We start from the raw sequence: 22,353 nt of genomic DNA on the forward strand, positions 1-22,353 counted from the left end.
TTTGGGGTGACTGATTCCTATCTAACCACCAACCCCCCAACCCTGCCCTCTAAAACTGAAGCCACAGACTGGGAGCTGCCATGTGCCAGCTATTCAAACCTTGTGTGGGACATAGATGTACACTTGCGTAAGATAAGTTTCTTTTTCTCTTCGCCTTCTTGGTAGACAGAACACTGGTTCCGGATGATGCGGCCTTTTTTTTTTTTCCTTAACCATGTAACTTCACTAGGAGCCTAACGTAAGGTCATAGAAAGGACTGCTAAGTTTGATGAGAAGAGTGGAAGTTCTTCCTGGAGAGTTGCTGTTTAATAGCTATAGCGCACAGGAGCTGGCGCTTCCCTTTACATCAGGCGAATGTGACCCCCCATTCCTTCTTTAAATAATAATTTGATTAGAGCCAAACTATTTAAATAATTTTATTTGTTCCATCCTTTGGTAGATGAGAAAAATACATTACAAAATACATCGTACAGAGGACAGCTCACAGCACACATAACTAAAAACACAGCCTATAGTACGTTCCAGCCAGGGCTGGTGCTAAGTTCAGAGAAAAGGCAGAGGCCTTGAGAACTAGATCTCAGCTCAATGAAATGAGTTTTCCTGTGGGTGCCTGCCCTCTTTACCTCCACCTCAGCATAATGAGCACCCTGTACCAGGTGGGTGTGGTAGGGTTAGAGCAGCGTTGAGTGGTTCCGGTGAACTCTGCGTCCACCTGAAGCAGCAAGACATGAAAATCCCTTAATTGGGGGTGGCAGGGAGTGACCAAAGTTAGAATAGCTGTGTCAAAGCATACAGAACACTGGCAGCCTAGAGGTTTCAGGTGGCTGTGCCGAGTCTGAGCTAAGACACACCCTCACTTGGCCACCCCTGGCCTCTGGCGTCTGTCACCATCTGGTCTGCAGGCAGGTTCCAGGAGGCTGTCTCTGCCCCCAAGCAAGCTCACGGACCAGGAGGGGCAGGCGGCACAGCTGTACTGACACAGCAGGGACAGACCCAGCACCAACAGGTCAGCTCATGGACCTGCCTCCACAGCGGTTCTGAGCCTGAGCAGGGCCCGTAGGTAGGCAGACCAAACCCCTAAAAGCTAATCCTCTCCAGTAGGACCCACGTTATGAAAGTGCCTTAAAAGAAATCAGTCTCCAAGCCGAACAACTTACTTCGGAGCTCTGCCTGGCTTCTCTGTTAAGCATAAATGAAGCAACACACAAGAGCAGCAGCAACAGAGCTTCCAACCACTGCCCTTCAGTGCCACTTCCTGGGAAGGGGGACCAGTGAGCACAAATGGTAGCTACACAGCCTGTTGCTGAGATCAGAAGGACCACGTGCATGCTTGAGACTGTGGCCCCAGCCCTATTCAGTTCATTTAAAAGTAGTTCTGTGAAGCAGCCTCTTAGGCCTCCTCGTTATTTTTCTTAGAAATTTGAAAACGTCTGTGACTAGAAGGCTTTAAAGAATAAGGGTCATCATTTCAGCCTGTAGTTTAGCAGGCCAAGCTCTGCCTTCCCAGGGGTGCAAGACTGGTCACTCCAGAGCCCTTCAAGCTGTGGCAGGCATGTGCTTCACCTCCACCTTTCTCTGGCTTCAGCAGTGAAGTGCAGCCCCTCATGGCTCCCAAAGCCACAGTGAACCTGGTACCCCTCCCCCCACTGCTCAAGGAATTCAGGGGACGGGGGAAGGGTAAGCTAGGAAAATAAAGATGAGTCAAAACCAGCGTCTTCAAATTAACAAACTGTAATTGTTTTCCCAAAGATACATTTTTTTTTCATACACATCCATCATACACTGTAACCAAAAAAAGCAGTGTACATGAAATAAGAGAAAATAAATTAAAAATCCATAGCATAGGTAAGGAGGCTCTAGTCTGGAGCACAGCTGAGTTTCCAGCAATATAAGGAGGCTCGAAAGTTTCTTTTATAAGAATGCCTGCTAGCAAGGGTTCCAGCCAGGTGGTTGGTTGGTCTGTAAGTCAGTCTTGAGTACTTGAAACAGTTCTGTGTGTGTGTTTGTTTTTTTTTTTTTTCCTTAGCGTTTAGAATAGCCATCATTGTCCTGCAATAGGCAGAGCTATCACGTCCAGGAAAAATGAGGGAGGGAACCACAGAGGCAGCGTGAGATCCAAATACAGCATTCAAAGGTAATTGGTCCAGTGGTGCCTGGGGAAGGAGGAAGGGGATGGCACTCCTGGGTTAGCCATCTTCCTTCGGGGGTGTGTACCAGCCTGCAAAGCAATGGAAGCAAACGGTCAGGTGGAGGCTGTTCTGCCCACCCTCCTAGCCCTGATCACTGAAGACGTCTCCAGGGTCAAAGGTGAAAAGATCCTGAAAAGGGCTTCCTGGTGCAGGGAGAGAAGCTACATGGGCAGGCGAGGAACTGCCTACTTGGAAATCGTAAGGAAAGGGAGAATGATGCACCGACCCCGAGATGACCCCAGTGAGCAGTGGGCAGGTGGGGCGGTGCCCGGTCTACCTGTGCTCTGACCGCCACCGGCTTAACTGGAGGAGAGTGGCGCACGCTACCCTCCACACCTCACTGAATTCCCTGGGCAACAGGGACAGGTGCTGCGCTAACAGGTGGAAAAGGCTCAGAAACCGAAAGGCGTTCTTGTGTTTAGCCGGATGGAAACCTTGGGCTTGGCAAAGGTCCGAATCTCAAGTCGTGGCTCCAGCCTCACCATTTTTTTCGTGGATCTGCACCAAGGACTTGTAGGACTGCTGTGCTCTTGTCAGGCTGTATTGAGACTGGGGAGAGGAAGCCACCACATCAGACCACCAGACAAGGCCGGCTGTGGCCTCGCTGCCACCCAGAGACCCAGCTCCCAGCGCTGCGCTCTACTCACAGACTGAGTACCCTCCACCTGAGAGGTCCCACAGGGTACAATCTCCCAGCTTTCCCTTTCCAGACCTGCACCCTCCCCAGAGTCTTAGGCTGCCCTGAGGCCAAGGCCCTGCTGTGCCCCCACCGTGGGACACTAGGCCCACTGGCTGATGCTGCAGCTCAGCCCCACTGTGGCCTCCTCGTGGCCTGAAGTGTACACAGCCCCCGCCAGCCCCACCAGGCCAGGGTCTGGGCTCCTTACTTTGTTGGCTCCAAACTGCACTCGTGCTTTTCCCTTCACCAGTGTGGCACTGATCTGCATGATCACTGACTCTATCGAGTAGGCACTGCTCCAGCCCTAAGTAACAATGTGGGCAGGGAAAACGAGTCAGCAGACTTTCCAGAGAAACCCGATGCTTGTTCTCCAGAGAGCAGCTGCAGCCATGGAAGGGCCCCTGCCCTGCACTCTCAGAACAGCCATCACCCATTTGCCCAGGTCAGTGGGTGCAGGCCCTGCCAGGCAGAATGAAAGGGCCATTTATGCCCATCACCCAACCCTTGGTGGAGGGGTGAGGGGTAAAGGTCAGCCTAGCCCTGCCCAGGCCAGCCAGGCAAAAAAATGAGAGACAGGCTCACCTGCTTGGTGAGAAGTTCCATGCAGATGGCACCTCCGCCCAGAACATACCTGCAGAAGAAAGGTTAGTTAGCTGTGCCTGGCAGAAGCTCCCCAGCCCTTCTTCACCCTCTGCCCTTGCTGAGCCACTCACCCTCCAGAGAGGACTGGAGACACAACCCTGACAAACGGCGGGTCAAAGGGAAAGTTATCCTGAGGGAGAGATGGAGGCAGCCATCAGGGAGGGGAGGTCAGGGGCCTCTGCAGGACTGGAAGGTGGAAAGGATGCCTAGGCCCGGAAAGGACTGGAAAGGAAGGACTTACTTTAAAAGAAAAGTTAAGTAGGATGAAGTCGGCTCCTTCTTTCTCTTTGAGGATCTGGAGATCGTTGTGCAAAGCGCTGTCCTGGTCAACTCTAGGAAGCAACCAGTTTAGGCTCAGCTCTGGGTCTAAGTCAGGAGCCTTGAGGCTCCCACTGCCCCCTGGGGCAAGCAGCAGAGGGCCAAGCCACTGCCCACACCCGCTCCCGGGATGGCTGGCCCTGGAGACTCCCACCACGGTAACTGCACTCACTACTCAACTTCCTTTCCAGTCCCACAGCCACCACTTACTTGAGGAGTTTGACATTCCAATCATACAGACTGTCATTCACGAGTTCGACTGCGTAGTTTCCTGAAGGAGGGAAGAAGAAGGATGTCATCAGATGATGGTCCCAGTGGTAAGCAGGACCTGATGCAGATCCCTCTCCCAGACTGAGAAGAAAAAAAGGTCAAAGGCTCCAGGTTCATCCCACATAGACATGCATCCCATTTAAGCCACTATGAGGGGTGTTCCGTCCTTGGCCTAAAAACTTGGTCAGCATCCACGTATCTGCTGCCGCCACCGTGTCCTTCTTTCTGAAAAGCTTGTGTTCAGACCCCACTATGAGGCAAACTTACCACCTTTGAAACTCTGTGATCGGTATATATCCCTGAGCTCCTTCATCAGCCGGTCAGTAGCCTGCACCGAGCCAGACACCGCACCCTACACAGGAAGCAGGGAGGACAGGGCGTCTCACGGTCACGTGCTGGACTACAGGGGCAGGCCGGCAGTGTGCCCTGTGGCTAGGCGAGGACGAGGCGCACCGATAACCCACCCCGAAGAGGATGCTGTTCCCACCTGACACCCGACGGCCTACCACCTCCCAGCCAGCACCAGCCAACCCCTCCGCCCAGCTTCTCCCTAGAGGGCACGTACATTTAAGTAATCTTGCCTCTGGTTCTTTTTAATTTTCTCTAGTATGGCCAAGTTTTCTTTTCCGATGCCGTCATCTTCAGATTTCTTGCCCTCAGCTGGCTCTTCCTCTTTCATTTCATAGTGATCTAGGTCTTCTGTGTCCTAGGGGCATGTGTGGGGTAGGAGTGGGGTAGAAGAAAGAAACCAACACGCACTGTGGAGAAGGGCCTTTCCCTTCCCCAGTCCCATATGACTTAGAGCTGCAGCTGGAGGAAGACAGACAGCTGCACTCTGTCTGGAGCCGAGTGAGTACACTACCCTTTCCACTGCTGGAAAGCTCCCAGCCCCACTCCCTTCACAATCTAAAAGACGAGGCAAATCTCTCCTATCCAGTTCTCAAGCTGCAGGGCTACGAAAAGGTCGAGGGAAAGCAAGCAGAGACTCGGCTTTCTTGTTCCCTAGATCTACCCTGCCCCAACTATCCCTACAGCTCTCCCTTGGCAGCACAAACTCTTCCTTAATTCCTAGAATGACTTTGGCCTGACACTGCGACTCAAAGCTCATGTTTCATCAGGTGACTTCTGTACCCAGGAGTTCCCAGGACTCCAGGTCTAAGGGAGAAACCTCCTGCCTTCCCAAGTGCAAGGACTGAGGAGACAGGCAGAGGCACCCACTGTGAAAATGGAAATAAGGAAGGAGGTCCAGAATTCAGAGGGCAGAGGTCAAGAACAGAACCAGCCCCTATTCACCCTGCTCCAAGTGAGGAACTAGTTCACTGTACATGGGGGAATAGCCCCTATCAGCCAGACTTTGGAGCACTGTCTGCAGTCTGACAGGAGATGTTTCATGTATCCTGGGCCCTTTGTGCAGCTTAAGACCCTAACAAAGTTACAGAAGTTGCAGATCACAGGTGGTTAATTCAGTGCAGAGAAACAAAGTAATCATGATCTCCTCTGGCAGAATGTGGTGATACTAATTTCCTAATTATTCTGTTAGTTGCTGAGATGGTAGACACACTACCTCATTTCGTTCTTATAACCACCATGCCATTATTTTATCATTACCCCCATACCACAAATGAGAACGCCGAGGTCCAGGTGAGGGTGTCATGCCCACAAAGTCATAGTTGTAGTTGACTGCCAGTCCACTACACGCCACTACAACTCTTAGCAGAACTAAGATGCACATCAAATTTGGTCTGGCTCTGAAGTTCAAGTTCTTAACCAAGTTGTTTTTAGAGAATATCACCAAGTATTTAGCACTTAGGTACGGAATGGAGCCTTTCACATGCAATACCTTATTTAATCTTAAAGACAACCCTATGTAGTAAATATTAACATCCTATTTTATAAATAAGAAAACCGCAGAAGTAGTACCTTAGTGGAATAGGTAAAATCCCCCAATCAACAGAGCTGGGAGATAGAAGATGCAAGCTCAGGTCTGCCTACAAAGCCATCCGCGATTAACATAGTGACTATTTAGCGTAAACAGATTTGCACTTGTCTGTCTTCGGTGGTTGGACACGGGTGCTCCGTCTCTTCTACCACACTGCTGTTCCCCCAGGTCAATACAGCTGTCTTTATTCTTTTGGTATTTCTCTCTCCCCAGTCTAGACTGGAGCTCTGTACATAGCAGGCTCTCAATGCTGCTGACCAAAAGAAAGTCCTACCAGTACCGTCTTGGGTGGAAGCCTACCTCAGGCATCTCTTCATCTTCATCTTCTGAAGACACGTCTTCCTGTGTACACTGCAGTGGGGAGGGAAAAGATGGAGGTCAGACCCTGGTGGCTTCCTAGAATGCAGCCTCTGACCTACCCCCCTGAGCCTCTGGGTCTGGAAGCTGTGCACCTGCCCATAAGGCTGCCAGCCTCTCCACCAGTCAGAACTGCGTGGAAGCAACAGTCCAGGGAACGACTTCACTGCCAGTCCACTACACGCCAAACGATGAGAGAAGCACAGTGGCTGTTTCTGCCACCTAACTCACAAATCCCAGTTTAATCTCCCCAAGAACCCCTTTACTCAATCATCTCTACACTGAATTGCATTCTTGGATCTTAACAAGGGGCCTCAATCCCCAATGGTTAACCTACTGCTGACGGTAAAAATCCCCCCTGAAGGATGACCTTGCCCAGGAGAGAGTTTGATCAGAGGGGTGAAGTTACTGGTGCCCCATTTAGCTGGATTCCGAACATCTGGAGGAGAGGCCGAGTCATGATGTGTGTACATGTCTGGAGTAGTGCTGGAGAGAAACTTCCGCAGGTTGATCTCAAGTAACATGTATTTCCTGAGTGCTGTTTGTGGACGTAACTCTACGTAACAGGGTTCAAAGCCCCTCAGGTGCTCACCTGCTCGGCTGGCAAGGGCTGATCCAGCATCTCCACATCTGGATGCTGAGGGAGGTTATAGAGTTTACACAGGTCGGAGATGATCCTCTTCAGATGCTGCAATAGCTGGGGTAGGGGATCACAGTGACATCAAACACTCCTTCCCCACCCCAATACCAACAGGTACACGGGTGAGCTCTGATCTCAGCCCCCGAATTGGTACCTAGTTCTCTGGAACTCACAGACCCCAGGGCTGTGGGGAAGAGCTTACGGGACGAATCCTGGGGCAGGTGCAGGGCTCTCCCTCTGGCTTCAGGAAGCAACTCCCCCAGGACGTCTGCCTCAAATGTTCAGGCTACTGCACCACCCACTTTCCAGACACACGTTTCACAGGATGTTTTCATGGCATGGGTCTCACAGGAGGAAATGCACTCCCTCCTCAACACCTTGGCCCCCTCACCAGAGTATTCCCTTTCTTTATGTCCACCAGCCTCTCCAAGACAGCAGCCAAGTTAGGGTCATCGGACTCCACTGACCAGATGGGGGGCACCGCAGGGTATGACTCCTAAGGGGGAAAGAGCAGGGAGGGCAGTCAAGACGGGAGACTCTGGGGGAAGCTAGATCTTGCCTGCCTTCCATGCCCCGAGACTTTCAGTCCCTTTGCTCTCCACCATCCGCCCCCTCCCCCCAACACACACACACACAAGCCCAGCTCAGCAGGCAGGTTCCCAACAAATCCCAGACCAGGAGAAAAAAGTCCCTGGGATGACCCTTTCCAAGAAGCCTGGTCCTTTTCTTTCAAGAGTAAACATCAGAGAAGCAGCGCAGCCAAACTGCGCTGAGGATGAGATGGTTTCCTACCTCCTGTGTTGCCTCAACAAGCTCCAGGCCTTAAGTTCTCCCACACCCAACACCCAGGCCTCCGACCCTCCCTAATCAGTGGGGGAAAGGATCGCCTCATCACAATCGCACTGGCAGAAAAAAAACCAGAGACCACAGATTACTTTCATTTTAGCTAGGGACGGAGAAATTAAAAGCTAGATTATGTCTCTAAACCCTGAAAGTAGAAGGGTGGCAGGAAGAATCTTCCCACTCCACTCCTAACAGAACGCCTCAGAGGCCACTTCTCCCCACCTCTCCTTTGGGAACCTGCCACCCTCTCAGTCCAGGCGTAGGCTGTAGGGCTCCACATGGCAGGCTGGGAGAAAGAAGCCTACGCTGCTAACATTCCCAGCATTCTTGAGCTGTGGTGCCAAATGCAGCCTGACCAGACTCCCCCTCTGCCCAAATCAAGGGGGCCAGTTCAGGCCAAGTCTTCTTTATAGTGGTCACAGGAGTCTCAGAATCTTCTAAACTAACCTCTTTCCAGGGACAAAGACGGTAGATGGCCTCTGGCAACTGGGAAGTCAAGCAAAAGGGGGCAAACCTACCCTTAAGGAATTGAAAGCATAATTCAGGTAAGGAATCAATCCCAGAAGTTTCCACATAGGAGGCCAAGGGAACCTCCTAAAAAGGTCTTAAACTCTGCCACTGCTCTAATCCTCAATGCTGGAGGACAACAAATTATCAAAGATGCTCAAGTTGTCGGCTCACAGAGCCACACCTAGTCCTTCAATCTTGACTTTTTAGTATGAAAAAAAGTGAGAGAGGAAAATGGAACACGTGAGTTTTGGTGGGGCACCATCCAACCCAAGCTGAGGCTTGCCTCACCAAACCTTGACCTGGTTTGATGCAAGAAAAGGATAGTAAACAAGAACCATGTGATTTGAATTCAGGCCCCCAAGTGCCACACAATTCACAAGTCTGTCTTTCTCCAGACTACTCCCACTTGCAGTGTGCCTGCCTGGATAAAGTACTGTCCCCTGGCTCGCGACCTGGTACTCCCAGCAGGGTCAACACTACCACATCAGGTGGGATCAATCCTTTTAAGTGCTATACCATGCAGTATCAGGTATTCCCAGATTCCCAGATGCCAACGCTATTCACAGAATGTTTAAAGATAGCCTAGGTAGAAGATGTGTAAGGTGTTTCCCAGCCCCGCACACCTAGGATGGAATGATGCTCACTGGGAGAAAAGGAACTGTTAGCACTCAGAACAAATGAGAGTGCCCTTGCACATCCCCATCATCACCAGGAAAGGTAACAACTCAGGGCAACTGGAGATATCCACAGGGAACAGGATGGGAGTGGCAGCTACCAGCTGGGGCAAAAGGAGGAGAGTTAGAGGTTACACCAGAATAAAAGGCGATCCAAAGGAGAAGAAGCAAAGGGGTCAGTGAATTGCAAACTATCACTGGTAAAATTCAGAGGAAGAGGGACTGCATGACAGACACCTGGGCAGGGATCTCACAGGTGGCAACGTCCTAAATGAAAGGTACTGCTGAGAAGGGGGAAATCACTGAAATCTACACAATTCCAAGCCAGGTCCTACCAGCTGAAGTCAATGAAGAGGCCTGGAACCTTGAGATGGGAGGCGGGGAAGAGGGGCATTCCCAGGTGTCAAGAAAAGTCGTGAAGTAACCAAAATGAGCCAAAATTATGAACCTTGCGATGTGGGTGGGTAATGGAAAGGGGTAGTCGAGGCGCCATATGTCAGGGTGTCCCTGACTAGGAAGGGTAGAGATTCTGGGTCCATGGCAGAATCTCAAGCGTCAGAAACAAGTGCAACCTGAAGAAAAAGAGCCGAACCCCGACAGGGGATTCGGCCTCCCAGGTCTTTCGAGAGCAAAAAGCTGTGCGGGGTGAGTCCCAGACAAGAGGACCCCGGAGACGCGCACGCGAGGGGGTCCTCACCGTGATGTTGCAGTGGATGCGGACGGGATCCCCAGGCACCGACCCCCGTGGGGGCAGATGCGGTCCGGGCGCGGCCCCCGCCCCGGCCCCTCCGGCCCCAGCCAGCAGGAACTCGCAGCTCAGCTCGTCCAGGCAGGCGCTGGCAATGCGGAAGCGCTCGTGGCCGCGGTGGAAGATGGACTCGAGCAGCTTCAGCTCCCGCCTCAAGCAGGGCCCCGGCCCCGGGCCCCCCCCCGGGCCGCCCCCGGCCCCCGGCGCCGCCCCCTGGCCCCCCAGCTGCTGCCCCGGCCCCGGCTGCTGCTGCCCCTGCGGCTGCGGCTGCTGCATCCTCCGCTCCGCTCCGCTCCGGGGCCGGCGGGCCGGGAGCCTCCGGCCTCCGCTCCGGGCTCCGCCGCCGCCGCCGCCGCCGCCGCCGCGGTCCGCACTTCCTGATCCCCCCTTCGCCAAGATGGCGCCGCCGCCACCTCCGGGACAGGGCCCCCCCCTCCGCTCGCCGGCCCCCCCCACCGCCGGAAGCCGCGTGCCCCTCCTCCTCCTCCTCGGCGGCCCCGCCTCCGTCCCCCGTCACGTGACCTCACTGCTCCGACCTCCTTCACGTGACACCTCTCTCCTTCCCGCCCCCTTGTTCTGTACAACCACCCTCCACATGTGACCCGGGGCTTCGGGCTCGCCGCTTTCAGCTCCTCAGTGCGTGTTTACGTACGGCGTGCGTGCGTGCTAGAGCCCTAGCCGCCAGCCCCCCTCACGTGACCCGGCGCCGCGTGCTCCCAGGGGCTACCTGCGCGGGACCGTGTTTCCTGCTCTGGGCCCTTCTTCCCCCGTCCGGAGCCGTGGTGAACATGCAGGGCTTTCTGTGAGCAGAGAAGAAAGAGGGAGAGCTGCGGTCGCCGCTGTGTCATCTGTATCCTGCACCCACCCGCCTGTCCTCGGCGCGCGGTCCCCGAGGCTCTGTTCCCTTGGGGCCACGCTGAAATGAGGAGGGGCGTGTGATTGGGGAAGGAGCCAGGGACCCGACCCCGGTTACAGGAGGCTTGGGTTGTCATCCCGGATGTTTTGTGACCTTGGGTTAACCACCTGCCCTGAATTTTCTCATCTGTGCAATGATTTTTGATGAGGATGCTAATGCTTGCTTTGCCTGCTCCCGAGGATTGGATGCGAGGAGATCGCAGAGTGATCGATCACTAGTCAGTTCTGTACGACGGGTAGTCGATAGCTGACTCTTCGCGCTTATCAGTCCCTTTGGGTTTTGAACGTGAGTCAGGGAGGGACAACACAAGCTTCCTCTGCAGGGTCATGGAAGGAGGACGTCATTAGTCTAAACCTTTAACCCGGCAGTAAAATGAAAGGAGACCACAGTCCCAGTCCAAAGTCTATCGGGCTTGTCGCAGTGGTCCTGGCAGAGCCGGTGTAGGCGGCAGTGCTTCCAGGGCCTCGCTAGGTGGCACTATCACAGAGGACAAAGCTGGCTGAGGTTCCAGAGACCGATAGTTGGCGTTCCTCTTCCAAGGGCAGGTGTTAGCCCAGGTAGGGCCTGATGGGTTCTACCGAGCCCACTCGGCGCTTGAGCAGCTGGCCAGATTGCTACCTTCTCCTTTCACTCGGACTAAAATGAGTTAGCCTTTGTGGGAACTTGACTGTGCACCTCGGTGATTTATTCTGGGCTACTCATTTACGTTGTCAGTGGAGGTTGAAAAGGCCTTCATTGGCTAAATTGGGTTCCGGGTATTCAAAGATGATTTATCTCCTTTGGGGAGACGGACAGTTAGCTACATGTCACTTTTATGAATGTGCAAATTGGGAGCATAAAAGGCTGTGCTAAGAATTCCTGTTAATTGAAGTAGATTCAGTATCTCCTGATAACCTGTAATAGAAAATGATGGGGGAAAAAAAATTGAGTTGGCCAAAATGTTTGCTTGGGTTTTTCTGTAACGTTGTATGGAAAAACCTGAACGAACTTTTTGGCCAGCCCAATATATACATGTTCAGTCGCCCAGTTGTGTCCGACTGGTAGTGACCCATGGACTGCAGCGAGCCAGGCCGCCCTGTCCCTCACCATCTCCCGGAGTTTGCCCAAGTTCATGTCTGTTGCATGGGTTATGCCATCCAGCCATCTTATTCTCTGACACCCTCTCTTATGCCCTCAAACCAGTTCCTCAGGGAATGGCAAACCACCCGAGTATACTTGCCATGAGCACCTCATCAACTGTATAAAAGGTCAGAAAGATACGACACCAGAAGATGAGGATAACTGAGCCACTTTGCTGTACATCTGAAACTAACAGTATTGTAAGTCAACTAAAAGCAGTTTTTTTAGAAGTCCTGTTTATTGAACACTTCCTAAGTCAGGGTATTCTGCAAATCTTTCTAAACACTACTCCTCCCTTCCCAACAACATTATAAGGGAAGCATTTTTATCCCTGTTTTACAATTGGGAAAAGGAGGGCTTACCCATGGATTTACAGGTAGGAAGCAGAGTTCCTGAGCATGTCTCTGAAGTCCATGCCTTACCCCTCTCTTCCTTCCTCTGATGCTTTCTCAAGAAGTTTTCACATGTAGCTGACACCAACCCTTACCCAAGAAAACCACAAATGCAGCTATTTGGAAGATCCTGACTTCCATATTTTATGAAAAGTTTTTTTTTTTTTTACTTTAATTGAAGGATAATGGCTTTATAATACTGGTTTTATTTCTGCCATACTGAGTGAAGTAAGAGAAAAACAAATATGGTATATCAATGCATATATAATACATATATATGGAACCTAGAAAGATGGTACTGAGGAACCATATTTTGTGAAGAGTTTTAATTAGAGGAAAACTATATGATGAGAGAGTCTCATGGTTTTGCAGACTTCCAGTCCCCACGGAGGAAACTCAAGTCATAGTCACTGGGATGAGATCTGTCATTTCCTCTGCTGGTGTCTTCAGCATTTCAGCTCTCTGGCCAGCAGAGTGCTCTGGCATCTAAAAGCCTAGTGGGGCGTGATGTCTGGTATTCCGCTGAGATGTGTAGGGCAAGGGCATTAGAAGTGGAAAGGAAGTTATGGAGATGCTCATTTAATGAACACTTGGGTGCTAGGGAAACAGGAGTGAATAAAACAACAAAAACCCCTGCCCTTGGAAATTACATTCTGTTGGTGGACACAGACATGACAATGGAAGGGTTGATAAAGCAAGCTCACATAGAGAAGAACAAATGTGTCCTAATCACCTATGACATGGGAGGCACTAAGGATGCAGCACTGAGTGAGAGACCCAGTCTTCACCTTTCCCGGGCAGTCAGCCTGGGAGAAAGTCAGATAAATTCATAAATTGTTCGTTACACATTCAACCACTTAATTGCAATTGTGATAAGTGCCTCAAAGAGTAAGACTAGAGATCTGGGAAGGCTTTCCTGAACAAGTGATATGTTAAATTCTGAAGGATGGTAGAGTTATCTAAAGGAGGAGGAAGGACTGGACACTGTCTGAGCAGAAGAGACAGCATGTGCTGAGATACTGAGGGCAAGTTGGAGGAACAGAAAGAAGGCTTGTGATTAGGGTGAGGAAGAGACAGTGGTGCGGGTGAGCTATACAGCTGTTAAATCTTGGGCTTTAAGATGGAGGAAGATAAAAATGTCACTAGAATTTTGAGAAACTAGATACCTGGGTAACTAATAGTAGTAGCACTAACAGTAAGGCTTCTCAAAGGACAGCTAAGTTTTGTGGGAGAGGTGGAGAGTTGGGTTACAAACACATCGAGTGTGTACAGGGAGGGGGATGTGGACAATCTTCTGGACATCCAGTGGGTGTGGGTTCTGAGTGTGGGAAAGAGGCAGAGCCATAGGTGTTAATTGGAGAATCAGCTACAGCTGTCCTTTGAATTAGGCCATAAAGTGGGGAAGCACAGCTGAGTGGGAAGAGCACAGACTGGGGAGTCAGAAAGAACTGGGTTTAGATTTGAACTTCTCTGCTTTGGTACCTATGGGACCCTGGGAAAGTCATTTAATTTCTGTGAAATGCAGTTTCCTTATCTGTAAAACAGTATGACACTCTGTCTTGCAGTGTAGATCACTGTGTCAGTGTAGATGAAATGGGCTATGGAAGATGATGAACACATCTTACAGTGCTGGGCACAGAGTACATTTCTCCCTCGCTCATTTCAGTCATGTCTGACTCTGTGCAACCCTATGGACTGTATCCTGCCAGGCTCCTCTGTCCATGGGGATTCTCCAGGCAAGAATACTGGAGTGGGTTGCCATGCCCTTCTCCAGGGGATCTTCCTGACCAGGGATCGGGGATCATACCCTTGTTCGATTTATTTCTGGCATAATAAATCTCTCTTTATTTATTTCTCTTGCATTGGCAGGTGGATTCTTTACTACTAGTGCCACCTGGGAAGACCATAAATATATAGCAGTAGACAAACAGTACTCCAGTTCTCATGGTACTAACATTCTAAGTGCAAGGAGTTATACAATAAACAAGTGAATAAAATAACCAGAGGACTGTCAGACTGGTAGGGTCATGTGGGAGCGAATGACTGGGGATTATTTTAAGTCCAGTAGTCAGCGAAGGTCTCCCTAGGGAGGTGGGGTTTGAGCTGATCTCTGATGAAGAGAAGGATGGCCTGGGAAGACCTGGTAAAGAGCATTCCAGGAGAAAGAGCCAACCTCCAAGACCCTGAGAACGAAGGTAGTGTGATCTGGAAGCAGGAAGCTCGTTATATACTGGCTGAGATCATGGGCTTCAAACCCCAGCTGTCAGTTGCTAAAGGTGTGACCTTCAGCAAGTTACTTAGCCTGTCATGCTTCTCTTTCAGCATCTGTAACATGGAAACCATAATAGTACTTACCTTATAAGATTGTTGGGAGGATTAAGTGAGAAAACATGAAAAATGCTCAGTCCAGCGCACACAGTAAGAGCTCGATTTTTTTTAAAAATAGAGGATCAGCATACCTTGAGTCTCGTGAAAGACGAGAAGGAGGGAGCAGGAGATGAGGCCAATGAAGAATAGAGACCACAGTAATTTGCTGGGTTTTATTCAAAGTGCAGTGGGAAACAGTTGAAAGATTTTAAGCAGGGAGTAAGTATCATGGTCTGATTTAAAATATTAAAAGATCACTTTGGGGAATTCCATGGTGGTCGAGTGGTTAGGACTTGGTGCTTTCACTGCTGTGGGCCCAGGTTTGATTTTGATGGCTTGTAGGGGAACTAGACATGCAGCATGGCGCACACACACACACACACACACACACACACAGCCTTGAAAAAAGATCACTCTGGCTGCTCTATGGAAAATGAATTGTGAAGATTTTTTTTTCTCCAAAAGGTCATGTGTTTTCAGAGTGAACAGATGCACTTGTTTGGGGCAGAGTGAGCAGTTTTATCCTTTGACTTGCTTCCAGAAGCATAGCATTTTGTCACTGACTCAACAAACACGTCCTGAGGACTTTTTGCAAGGAACTGTATTAAACACGGGGGATGCAGAGACAAAGAAGCTACGTTCCCTGTGGGGAGAGCCTGGCTTGATTCCTGGCTTCTCACATGACAGCTGCTACTCATGTTATCATCTTTGTTGTGTTTCTTGCTCCTGCTCAGTGCAGTTCAGTTCAGTCACTCAGTGTGTCTGACTCTGCAATCCCATGGACTGCAGCACACCAGGCTTCCTTGTCTATCACCATCTCTCAGAGTTTGCTCAAACTCATGTCTGTCAAGCCGCTGATGCTATCCAACCATCTCATGCTCTGTCGTCCCCTTCTCCTCCTGCCTTCAATCCTTCCCAGCATCAGGGTCTTTTCCAATGAGTCAGTTTTTCACATCAGGTGGCCAAAATATTGGAGCTTCAGCATCAGTCCTCCCAAGGAATATTCAGGACTGATTTCCTTTAGGATTGACTGGTTTGATCTTGCAGTCCAAGGGACTCTCAAAAGTCTTCTCCAACACCACAGTTTAAAAGCATCAATTCCTTGGCACTCAGCTTTCTTAATGGTTCAACTCCCACATCCACACAAGACTACTGGAAAAATCATAGCTTTGACTAGATGGACCTTTGTCAGCAAAGTAATGTCTCTGCTTTTTAATATGCTGTCTGGCAATGGCACCCCACTCCAGTACTCTCGCCTGGAAAATCCCATGGATGGAGGAGCCTGGTGGGCTGCAGTCCATGGGGTCGCTATGAGTCGGACACGACTGAGCAACTTCACTTTCACTTTTCACTTTCATGCATTGGAGAAGGAAATGGCAACCCACTCCAGTGCTCTTGCCTGGAGAATCCCAGGGATGGGGGAGCCTGGTGGGCTGCCGTCTATGGGGTTGCACAGAGTCGGACACGACCGAAGCGACTTAGCAGCAGCAGCAGCAGGTTGGTCATAGCTTTTCTTCCAAGGAGCAAGCGTCTTTTAATTTTATGGCTGCAGTGATTTTGGAGCCCAAGAAAATGAAGTCTGTCACTGTTTGCATTGTTTCCCCATCTATTTGCCATGAAGTGATGGGACCAGATGCCACGATCTTAGTTTTTTGAAAGTTGAGTTTTAAGCCAACTTTTTCACTCTCCTCTTTCACTTTCATCAAGAGGCTCTTTAGTTCCTCTTCACTTTCTGCTATAAGGGTGGTATCATCTGCATATGTGAGGTTATTGATATTTCTCCCGGCAATCTTGATTCCAGCTTGTGCTTCATCCAGCCCTGCATTTTGCATGATGTACTCTGCATAGAAGGTAAATAAGCAGGGTGACAATATACAGCCTTGATGTACTCCTTTTCCAATTGCTCTTTGGAACGCACAGTAATGGATGAAGTGGAGTCAGATATAATCAACTGTAATACAATGTGACAAATGCAATAGGAGGGATGAAGGAGGGTAAAGGTCTTGAAGGGAGCTAATAGTCAGGATTAACTCCCAAGAAAGTGTGTGAAAGTATTAAGAGAAGTTACTTAGATGGAAATGGGCGGGGGGATGTTTTTAAAGAACTGGTTCTAAAGTAGGAGGTTGGGCAGAAAGGCCTAAGACAAAGGAGGAATGACTGAGAGGAGGGAAGAAGAAAAGGAAGGAGTTAGCACAGGCAAGGTTGTAGAGGTGTTGATCAAAGGTGCTTTAGCCTGGAGCCCCAGGGTCACTCTAATAGTATCAGTCCTTCTGGAGCTCATTTCAGCAATAAATGATTAAATAATAAGAAAATTTAAAAAGCCTTTGACTCAGCATTTTCACTTGGAAACTATTAAAGGTGTGTGCAACATTTACCCATAATGGGATACTATGCAGCTATTAAAAATAGTTATCAAATATTTGATCAAATAGATTGATATAAAACTATCTTAAAATAGTTATCAAATATTGATGCGGAGAGGTTTCAGAAACAGTACATGAAAAGTGAAGGCTGTGGGAATTGCTTGGTAGTCTAGTGGTTAGGACTCAGTGCATTCACTGCCATGGGCCTGGGGTTCAATCCCTGGACAAGGAACTAAGATCCCACAAGCTTCCTGGTGCAGCCCAAAATAAATAAATTAAAAACGAAGGTCACAAAGCTATTTTACAGTGTGCTCCTTTTTAATAAGTAGATGGAAACATATATTTGTATACTAAAAACATGAACAAGAATGTTCAGAGTGGTGTTGTTTTTAATAGTCTGAAATAGAAAACAACCCAAATATCTATCCGTGGTGAAATGGATAAACAGTGGTGCATTTATGCAATGGAACACTCTACAGCAATGAAGATGATGAGCTACAACTGCATTCAACAATGCCCTTGATTCTCACTATTGAAAAAAAATACAAAAGATTATGATTCTATTTATATAAAATTCAGCAGGCAAAGTTAATCTCTGTTGTTATGTCAGAATAGTATTTACTTTTTTGGTCATTAAAAAAAATTGTTAGAAATTACCCATAACATACAATTTACCATTTTAACCATTTAAAAGTGTACAGTTGAGTGACATGTACTACATTCACAACGTTGGGTAACCATTGCCTCTCTCTAATTCTGGAACTTCAAGCAGCGCCTGTTAGGGGGCCACTCTCTATTCCTCCTTCCCCCTGTTTTTGAAGAAGATGGAATAATGCCTGGCAGGGAATATAGTGGGGGACTTCTGGATATTGCTAACATTCTCTCTTTTTAAAAATCTGGATGGGAGTTACAAGGCTGTGTACATGTGAAATTTTATTTAGTTGAACACTTATAATTGATATGCTTTTTGCATGTGTATCTAAGTGAACATGTTAAGTTGCTTCAGTCGTGTCCAACTCTCTGTGACCCTGTGGACTGTAGCCCGCCAGGCTCCTCTGTCCATGGGATTCTTCAGGCAAGAATACTGCTGTGGGTTGCTATTTCCTCCTCCAGGGGATCTTCTCGACCTAGGGATCGAACCCAAATCTGTTACATCTCTTGCATTGGCAGGCAGGTTGTTTACCACTAGTGCTACCTGGGAAGACAGTTATATCTAAGTACACATATATAATTGGGTGTATATATATATATATGCACACATATACTCAGATATATATGAAATGCAAACTGTTTTTTTCCCTAAGAGGTAAGATTATGAATATCGTTTGTGTTTTGCTAATTTGTGTTTTCCAACTGCTCTTCATAGATTTGTATTACTCTGGTAATAAAGTTTTAAACTTAAAGTCTCTTAAATAGAGAAATAACATTGTAATGTTATTGCCAGCATCCACTGGATCATCAAAAAAGCGAGAGAGTTCCAGAAAATATCTACTTCGGCTTTACTGACTACGCCAAAGCCTTTGACAGTGCAGATCACAACAAACTGTGGGAAATTCTTAGAGATGGGAATACCAGACCACCTGACCTGCCTCCTGAGAAATCTGTATGCAGGTCAAGAAACAACAGAACTGTACATGGAACAACAGACTGGATCCAAATCGGGAAAGGAGTACGTCAAAGCTGTATATTGTCACCCTGCTTATTTAACTTATATGCAGAGTACATCATGCAAAATACCGGACTGGATGAAGCACAAGCTGGAATCAAGATTTCTGGGAGAAATATCAATAACCTCACATATGCAGATGATACCACCCTTATGGCAGAAAGCGAAGAGGAACTAAAGAGCCTCTTGATGAAAGTTAAAGAGGAGAGTGAAAAAGTTGGCTTAAAACTCAACAATCTTAAAAATCTTAAAACTAAGATCATGGCATCTGGTCCCATCATCTCATGGCAAATAGATAGGGAAACAATGGAAACAGTGACAGACTTTATTTTCTTGGGCTCCAAAATCACTGCAGATGGTGACTGCAGCCATGAAATTAAAAGATGCTTGCTCCTTGGAAGAAAAGCTATGACCAACCTAGACAGCATATTAAAAAGCAGAGACATTACTTTGCCAACAAAGGTCCGGCTAGTCAAAGCTATGGTTTTTTCAGTAGTCACGTATGGATGTGAGAGTTGGACTATAAAGAAAGCTGAGTGCTGAAAAATTGATGCTTCTGAACTGTGGTATTGGAGAAGACTCTTGAGAGTCCCTTGGCCTGCAAGGAGATCAAACCAGTCAATCCTAAAGGAAATCAGTCTTGAATATTCATTGGAAGGACTGATGCTGAAGTTGAAACTCCAATACTTTGGGCACCTGATGCAAACAACTAACTCACTGGAAAAGACCCTGATGCTGGGAAAGATTGAAGGCAGGAAGAGAAAGGGGGCAACAGAGTATGAGATGATTGAATGGCATCAGTGACTCGATGGGCATGAGTTTGAGTAAGCTCTGGGAGTTGGTGATGGACAAGTATGCCCGGCGTGCTGCCGTCCATGGGTTCGAAAAGAGTCAGACACGACTGAGTGACTAAACTGAACACTGTTATACCTTTCAAAAGAAATGTTCCTCACCATCAGAGGCCTTGGGTGTGTCCCACCAAAACCTTGCCTGTTCACTGTTTTGCCTGAGGACTGATACTCCTACATGTATCCATCACCTTGTGTTGTTCTGGGCTTGTCCTCTCTTCCTGGTGGGTATGGGAGGCGTGTGTGTGCAGACATGAAGGAGGCAGGAAGGGTGTTCCAGATCTCCTCCACCACTGGGTGGTTGTGCTCAGAGGACTCGGAATAAAAGCTGAGAAATTTGAAAAGAAAAGGTAGAGGCCAAGGTGAACAGGCTGCCCGAACTGACCAGAAAGGAGCATCAGGGAGTGACCAAGGGCCTCAAGCAAGCAAATGACTTTCCAGTCTGTCAATACAGAGACAAGCAACCACTCCAGAAAGAGATTTTCATAAAAGAAGACTTTTGCAGCCTTCTTCTGTCACCCAGCATTCACTGCAAGAGGAAAGGACTGAGCACTGTCTACGTGGAAAACTCCGCGTCCCTCTCTTCTAGGAGTTTGAAATGCCTTTTAGCCACCTTTGTCTTATTGGCTTTCTCATCTTTCAAATCTCAACTTTCATCTCTACCCCTTCCGGGCTCTCAGGCACTATGAACTCCTCTCTCACCCAAACTTCCAAAGCACCTTGTTTTCACTCTTCTAGATCAGCCACCACATGGTGTCACAAGTCTTTGCCACCAAACCGTGATCTCCTTAGTAGCTGGGACTAACTAAGTCTTTTTGATCACCGCGTCTTTGATAACTATACAGTAGATACCCAACAGTCAATCTGAATTGTTGAAGGCAGAGGGGGCGGGGAGGGAAGTCTTCTTCCCACCTTTGACTCTTTTCCCAAGTGGAGTGACTACACGCATTCCTTCTCTTTTCTGTGAGGCTTTTATTCTCCACTTCTTTCCTTGGTTCTCAGATTTCTTAAATTCTTAAGAGATGATAACATGTTTGTACATGTATATGCCTTGGACCTTGTGGTGCAGATTTATGGCCAGTTCCACATGCTTTGGGCTTCACTGGTAGCTCAGATGGTAAAGAATCTGCCTGCAATGGAAGAGACCCAGGTTCTATCCCCAAGTCGGGAAGGTCCCCTGGAGAAGGGAATGACAATTCTCTCCAGTATTCTTGCCTGGAGAATTCCAAGGACAGACGACGGGGTCGCAGATAGTCGGACACGACTGAGCGACTAACACTTTCACTTTCTTTCCACGCACCTTATGGAGACTGTAGTACTCCCACATCGTCTCTAGCCCTTTGCTGATACTTGTTTTGCTTTTCCTTCTCAATTCCAGAAACTAGGTACATGTATATAAGTTGCTTTTGGCTGAGCTTTTAGAGAGGAATTTTTCTCTACATGTTAAAAGATTTCAGTCCTGTACCAGCCCTTTGGCTTATTTGTTGAACCCTCACAATATGCCAGGCACTGTGCTGGGTTCAAAATCTAGGAGGAGAGATAGCTACCACCTTAGATTGATTTATTTACTCATTTATCATCCTCTGGAAACATGTCTCAGGGCACCTGACCTAATCTTTGGTCAGGCATAGCTTCCTTAAGGAACTGATGTTTCTGCCAGGTGTTCAAAGTAGAAAGTGGCTGATGGGAAATGGGTGAAAACAGAATCAAGGGAACTGCATGTTTAAAAGGTCCTGAAGCATGGAGGATGGGTCCAGTAGTTAAGATTTAGTGCTCCCAATGCAGGGGGCCTAGGTTCCATCCCTGGTCAGGGAACCAGATACTGCATGTCATAGCTAAGATCCCACATGCAGCAATGAAGACCCAGTGCAGCCAAATAAATTTAAAAATGAAAGAAAAAGAAAAGGTTTATTTCAAAAATAAATAAATAAAGACATTACCACGAGGAGTGCAGGGCTGCGGGTACTGGCCCAGAGGAGGTTGAAGAAGTAAGCAGAGATGGAACAAGACAGTGCCTTGATGTATGATAAGGCTGCTTTAGTCAGGAATCTTTTGGTTGAAACTGAAAAAAATCCACCTAGGGAAAAAGGGAAGCCTTTATTGGCTCAGAAGTTAAAAGTTCGGGGCTTTTAAGATCAAAGATGTCATTGAGTTTTGACACCTCTGTCTCATCTTTGCTTTCCTTTGTGTTAGCTTCATTCTTGGGCTGGTCTCTATGAAATCATCCTCTGATTCCCCCTTGTCACACAGAAGTCAAAGACTGGAGAGGAACAGAATGTGGGTGAGAAAGGCTAATTGATAAGGGCCACTTACCCTTCCACTCTTGAAGGTCACCTTCTTTTCAGGAGATGTCCACATGTCCCCACCTTAGATCCCCTGGATGCCTTCTGTGGAGGTATGGAAGGGAACAGATAAGGGGATCCTGTTTCTAGACTCCAAATTGTTTGCTTTCTTAAAATAGCAAACCTACAGTCCTCTGTCTCATTCTCTAAGGGCCTAAGTGCATTGTCTTGGCTGCATCCTCAGCCTTCCCAGGAAGCAGGAGCATTTGGGTTTGGTAAGAGAAAAAAAGGAAGGTGGGACCCAGAAATTCTTTTTGACTCCCACTCCCCCTCAGTCTGGCCCTTGGTCCCGGTTGCTTACCCGGTCCTGACCTGTTTGTCTTACTTGCGCTTTCTTCCTGAGCCTTTTCAGACCCTTCCAGGTCCTGCCCCAACTTTGGGGTTTCAGAACTCCTCCACCGTCGGGTGAGCCACCCTTATTCCGCCTCACGCACACTCTAACTAAGCAGGACCAGCAGAATACCCCAACCAGGGACCCTTTTTATTCTGAGCTCTGGCGCTTCCGCCTCCGGGGCGGAGACTCCTCCCTCT

The 22,353-nt window shown here is 48.5% G+C and overlaps 1 protein-coding gene and 1 long non-coding RNA gene across 12 annotated transcripts; both read right to left on the reverse strand.

The window, feature by feature from the left end:
• Window positions 1-1,715: 1,715 nt before the first annotated feature.
• UBE2Q1 (ubiquitin conjugating enzyme E2 Q1) lies at window positions 1,716-11,409 on the reverse strand. Of its 6 annotated transcripts, none has more exons than XM_086393017.1 (13): window positions 10,537-11,409; window positions 7,426-7,530; window positions 6,987-7,091; window positions 6,338-6,388; window positions 4,664-4,804; window positions 4,366-4,450; window positions 4,039-4,099; window positions 3,752-3,842; window positions 3,582-3,640; window positions 3,451-3,499; window positions 3,077-3,172; window positions 2,672-2,738; window positions 1,716-2,218 (listed from the first exon to the last, which is right to left on the reverse strand). In XM_086393017.1, the coding sequence occupies exons 1-13, from the start codon at window positions 10,597-10,599 to the stop codon at window positions 2,187-2,189; spliced, it is 1,005 nt and encodes a 334-aa protein (XP_086249143.1). In that variant the 5' UTR covers window positions 10,600-11,409; the 3' UTR covers window positions 1,716-2,186. The 6 variants fall into 6 exon arrangements, with proteins under 6 accessions (XP_086249143.1, XP_086249138.1, XP_086249139.1 ...); XM_086393012.1 differs by lacking the exon at window positions 10,537-11,409 and adding an exon at window positions 9,759-10,235; XM_086393013.1 differs by lacking the exon at window positions 10,537-11,409 and adding an exon at window positions 9,759-10,235 and having other exon boundaries at window positions 2,624-2,738.
• A 3,351-nt stretch (window positions 11,410-14,760) lies between these two features.
• On the reverse strand, window positions 14,761-22,317 carry LOC147376609 (uncharacterized). Of its 6 annotated transcripts, none has more exons than XR_015161081.1 (3): window positions 22,124-22,278; window positions 21,794-21,867; window positions 14,761-16,443 (listed from the first exon to the last, which is right to left on the reverse strand). It is a non-coding gene; the product is annotated as an uncharacterized LOC147376609 (long non-coding RNA). The 6 variants fall into 6 exon arrangements; XR_015161080.1 differs by having other exon boundaries at window positions 16,314-16,443; window positions 22,135-22,274; XR_015161078.1 differs by lacking the exon at window positions 14,761-16,443 and adding an exon at window positions 17,264-18,093 and having other exon boundaries at window positions 22,135-22,317.
• Between the last annotated feature and the right edge of the window lie 36 nt (window positions 22,318-22,353).

This window comes from Bos grunniens, chromosome 3 (genome assembly GCF_055505025.1).
Source record: "Bos grunniens cultivar Pamir isolate PY7600 chromosome 3, Bosgru_T2T1.0, whole genome shotgun sequence".
Lineage (NCBI taxonomy): Eukaryota > Metazoa > Chordata > Mammalia > Artiodactyla > Bovidae > Bos > Bos grunniens.

Coding starts and splice junctions, on each gene's coding strand:
- UBE2Q1 (XM_086393012.1), bottom strand. CDS start 10,085: ATGCAGCAGCCGCAGCCGCAGGGGCAGCAGCAGCCGGGGCCGGGGCAG. Junction 7,531..9,758: donor GCATCCACTGCAACATCACG/GTGAGGACCCCC, acceptor TTTCCCCCTTAG/GAGTCATACCCTGCGGTGCC. Junction 3,173..3,450: donor TGGAACTTCTCACCAAGCAG/GTGAGCCTGTCT, acceptor ATTGTTACTTAG/GGCTGGAGCAGTGCCTACTC.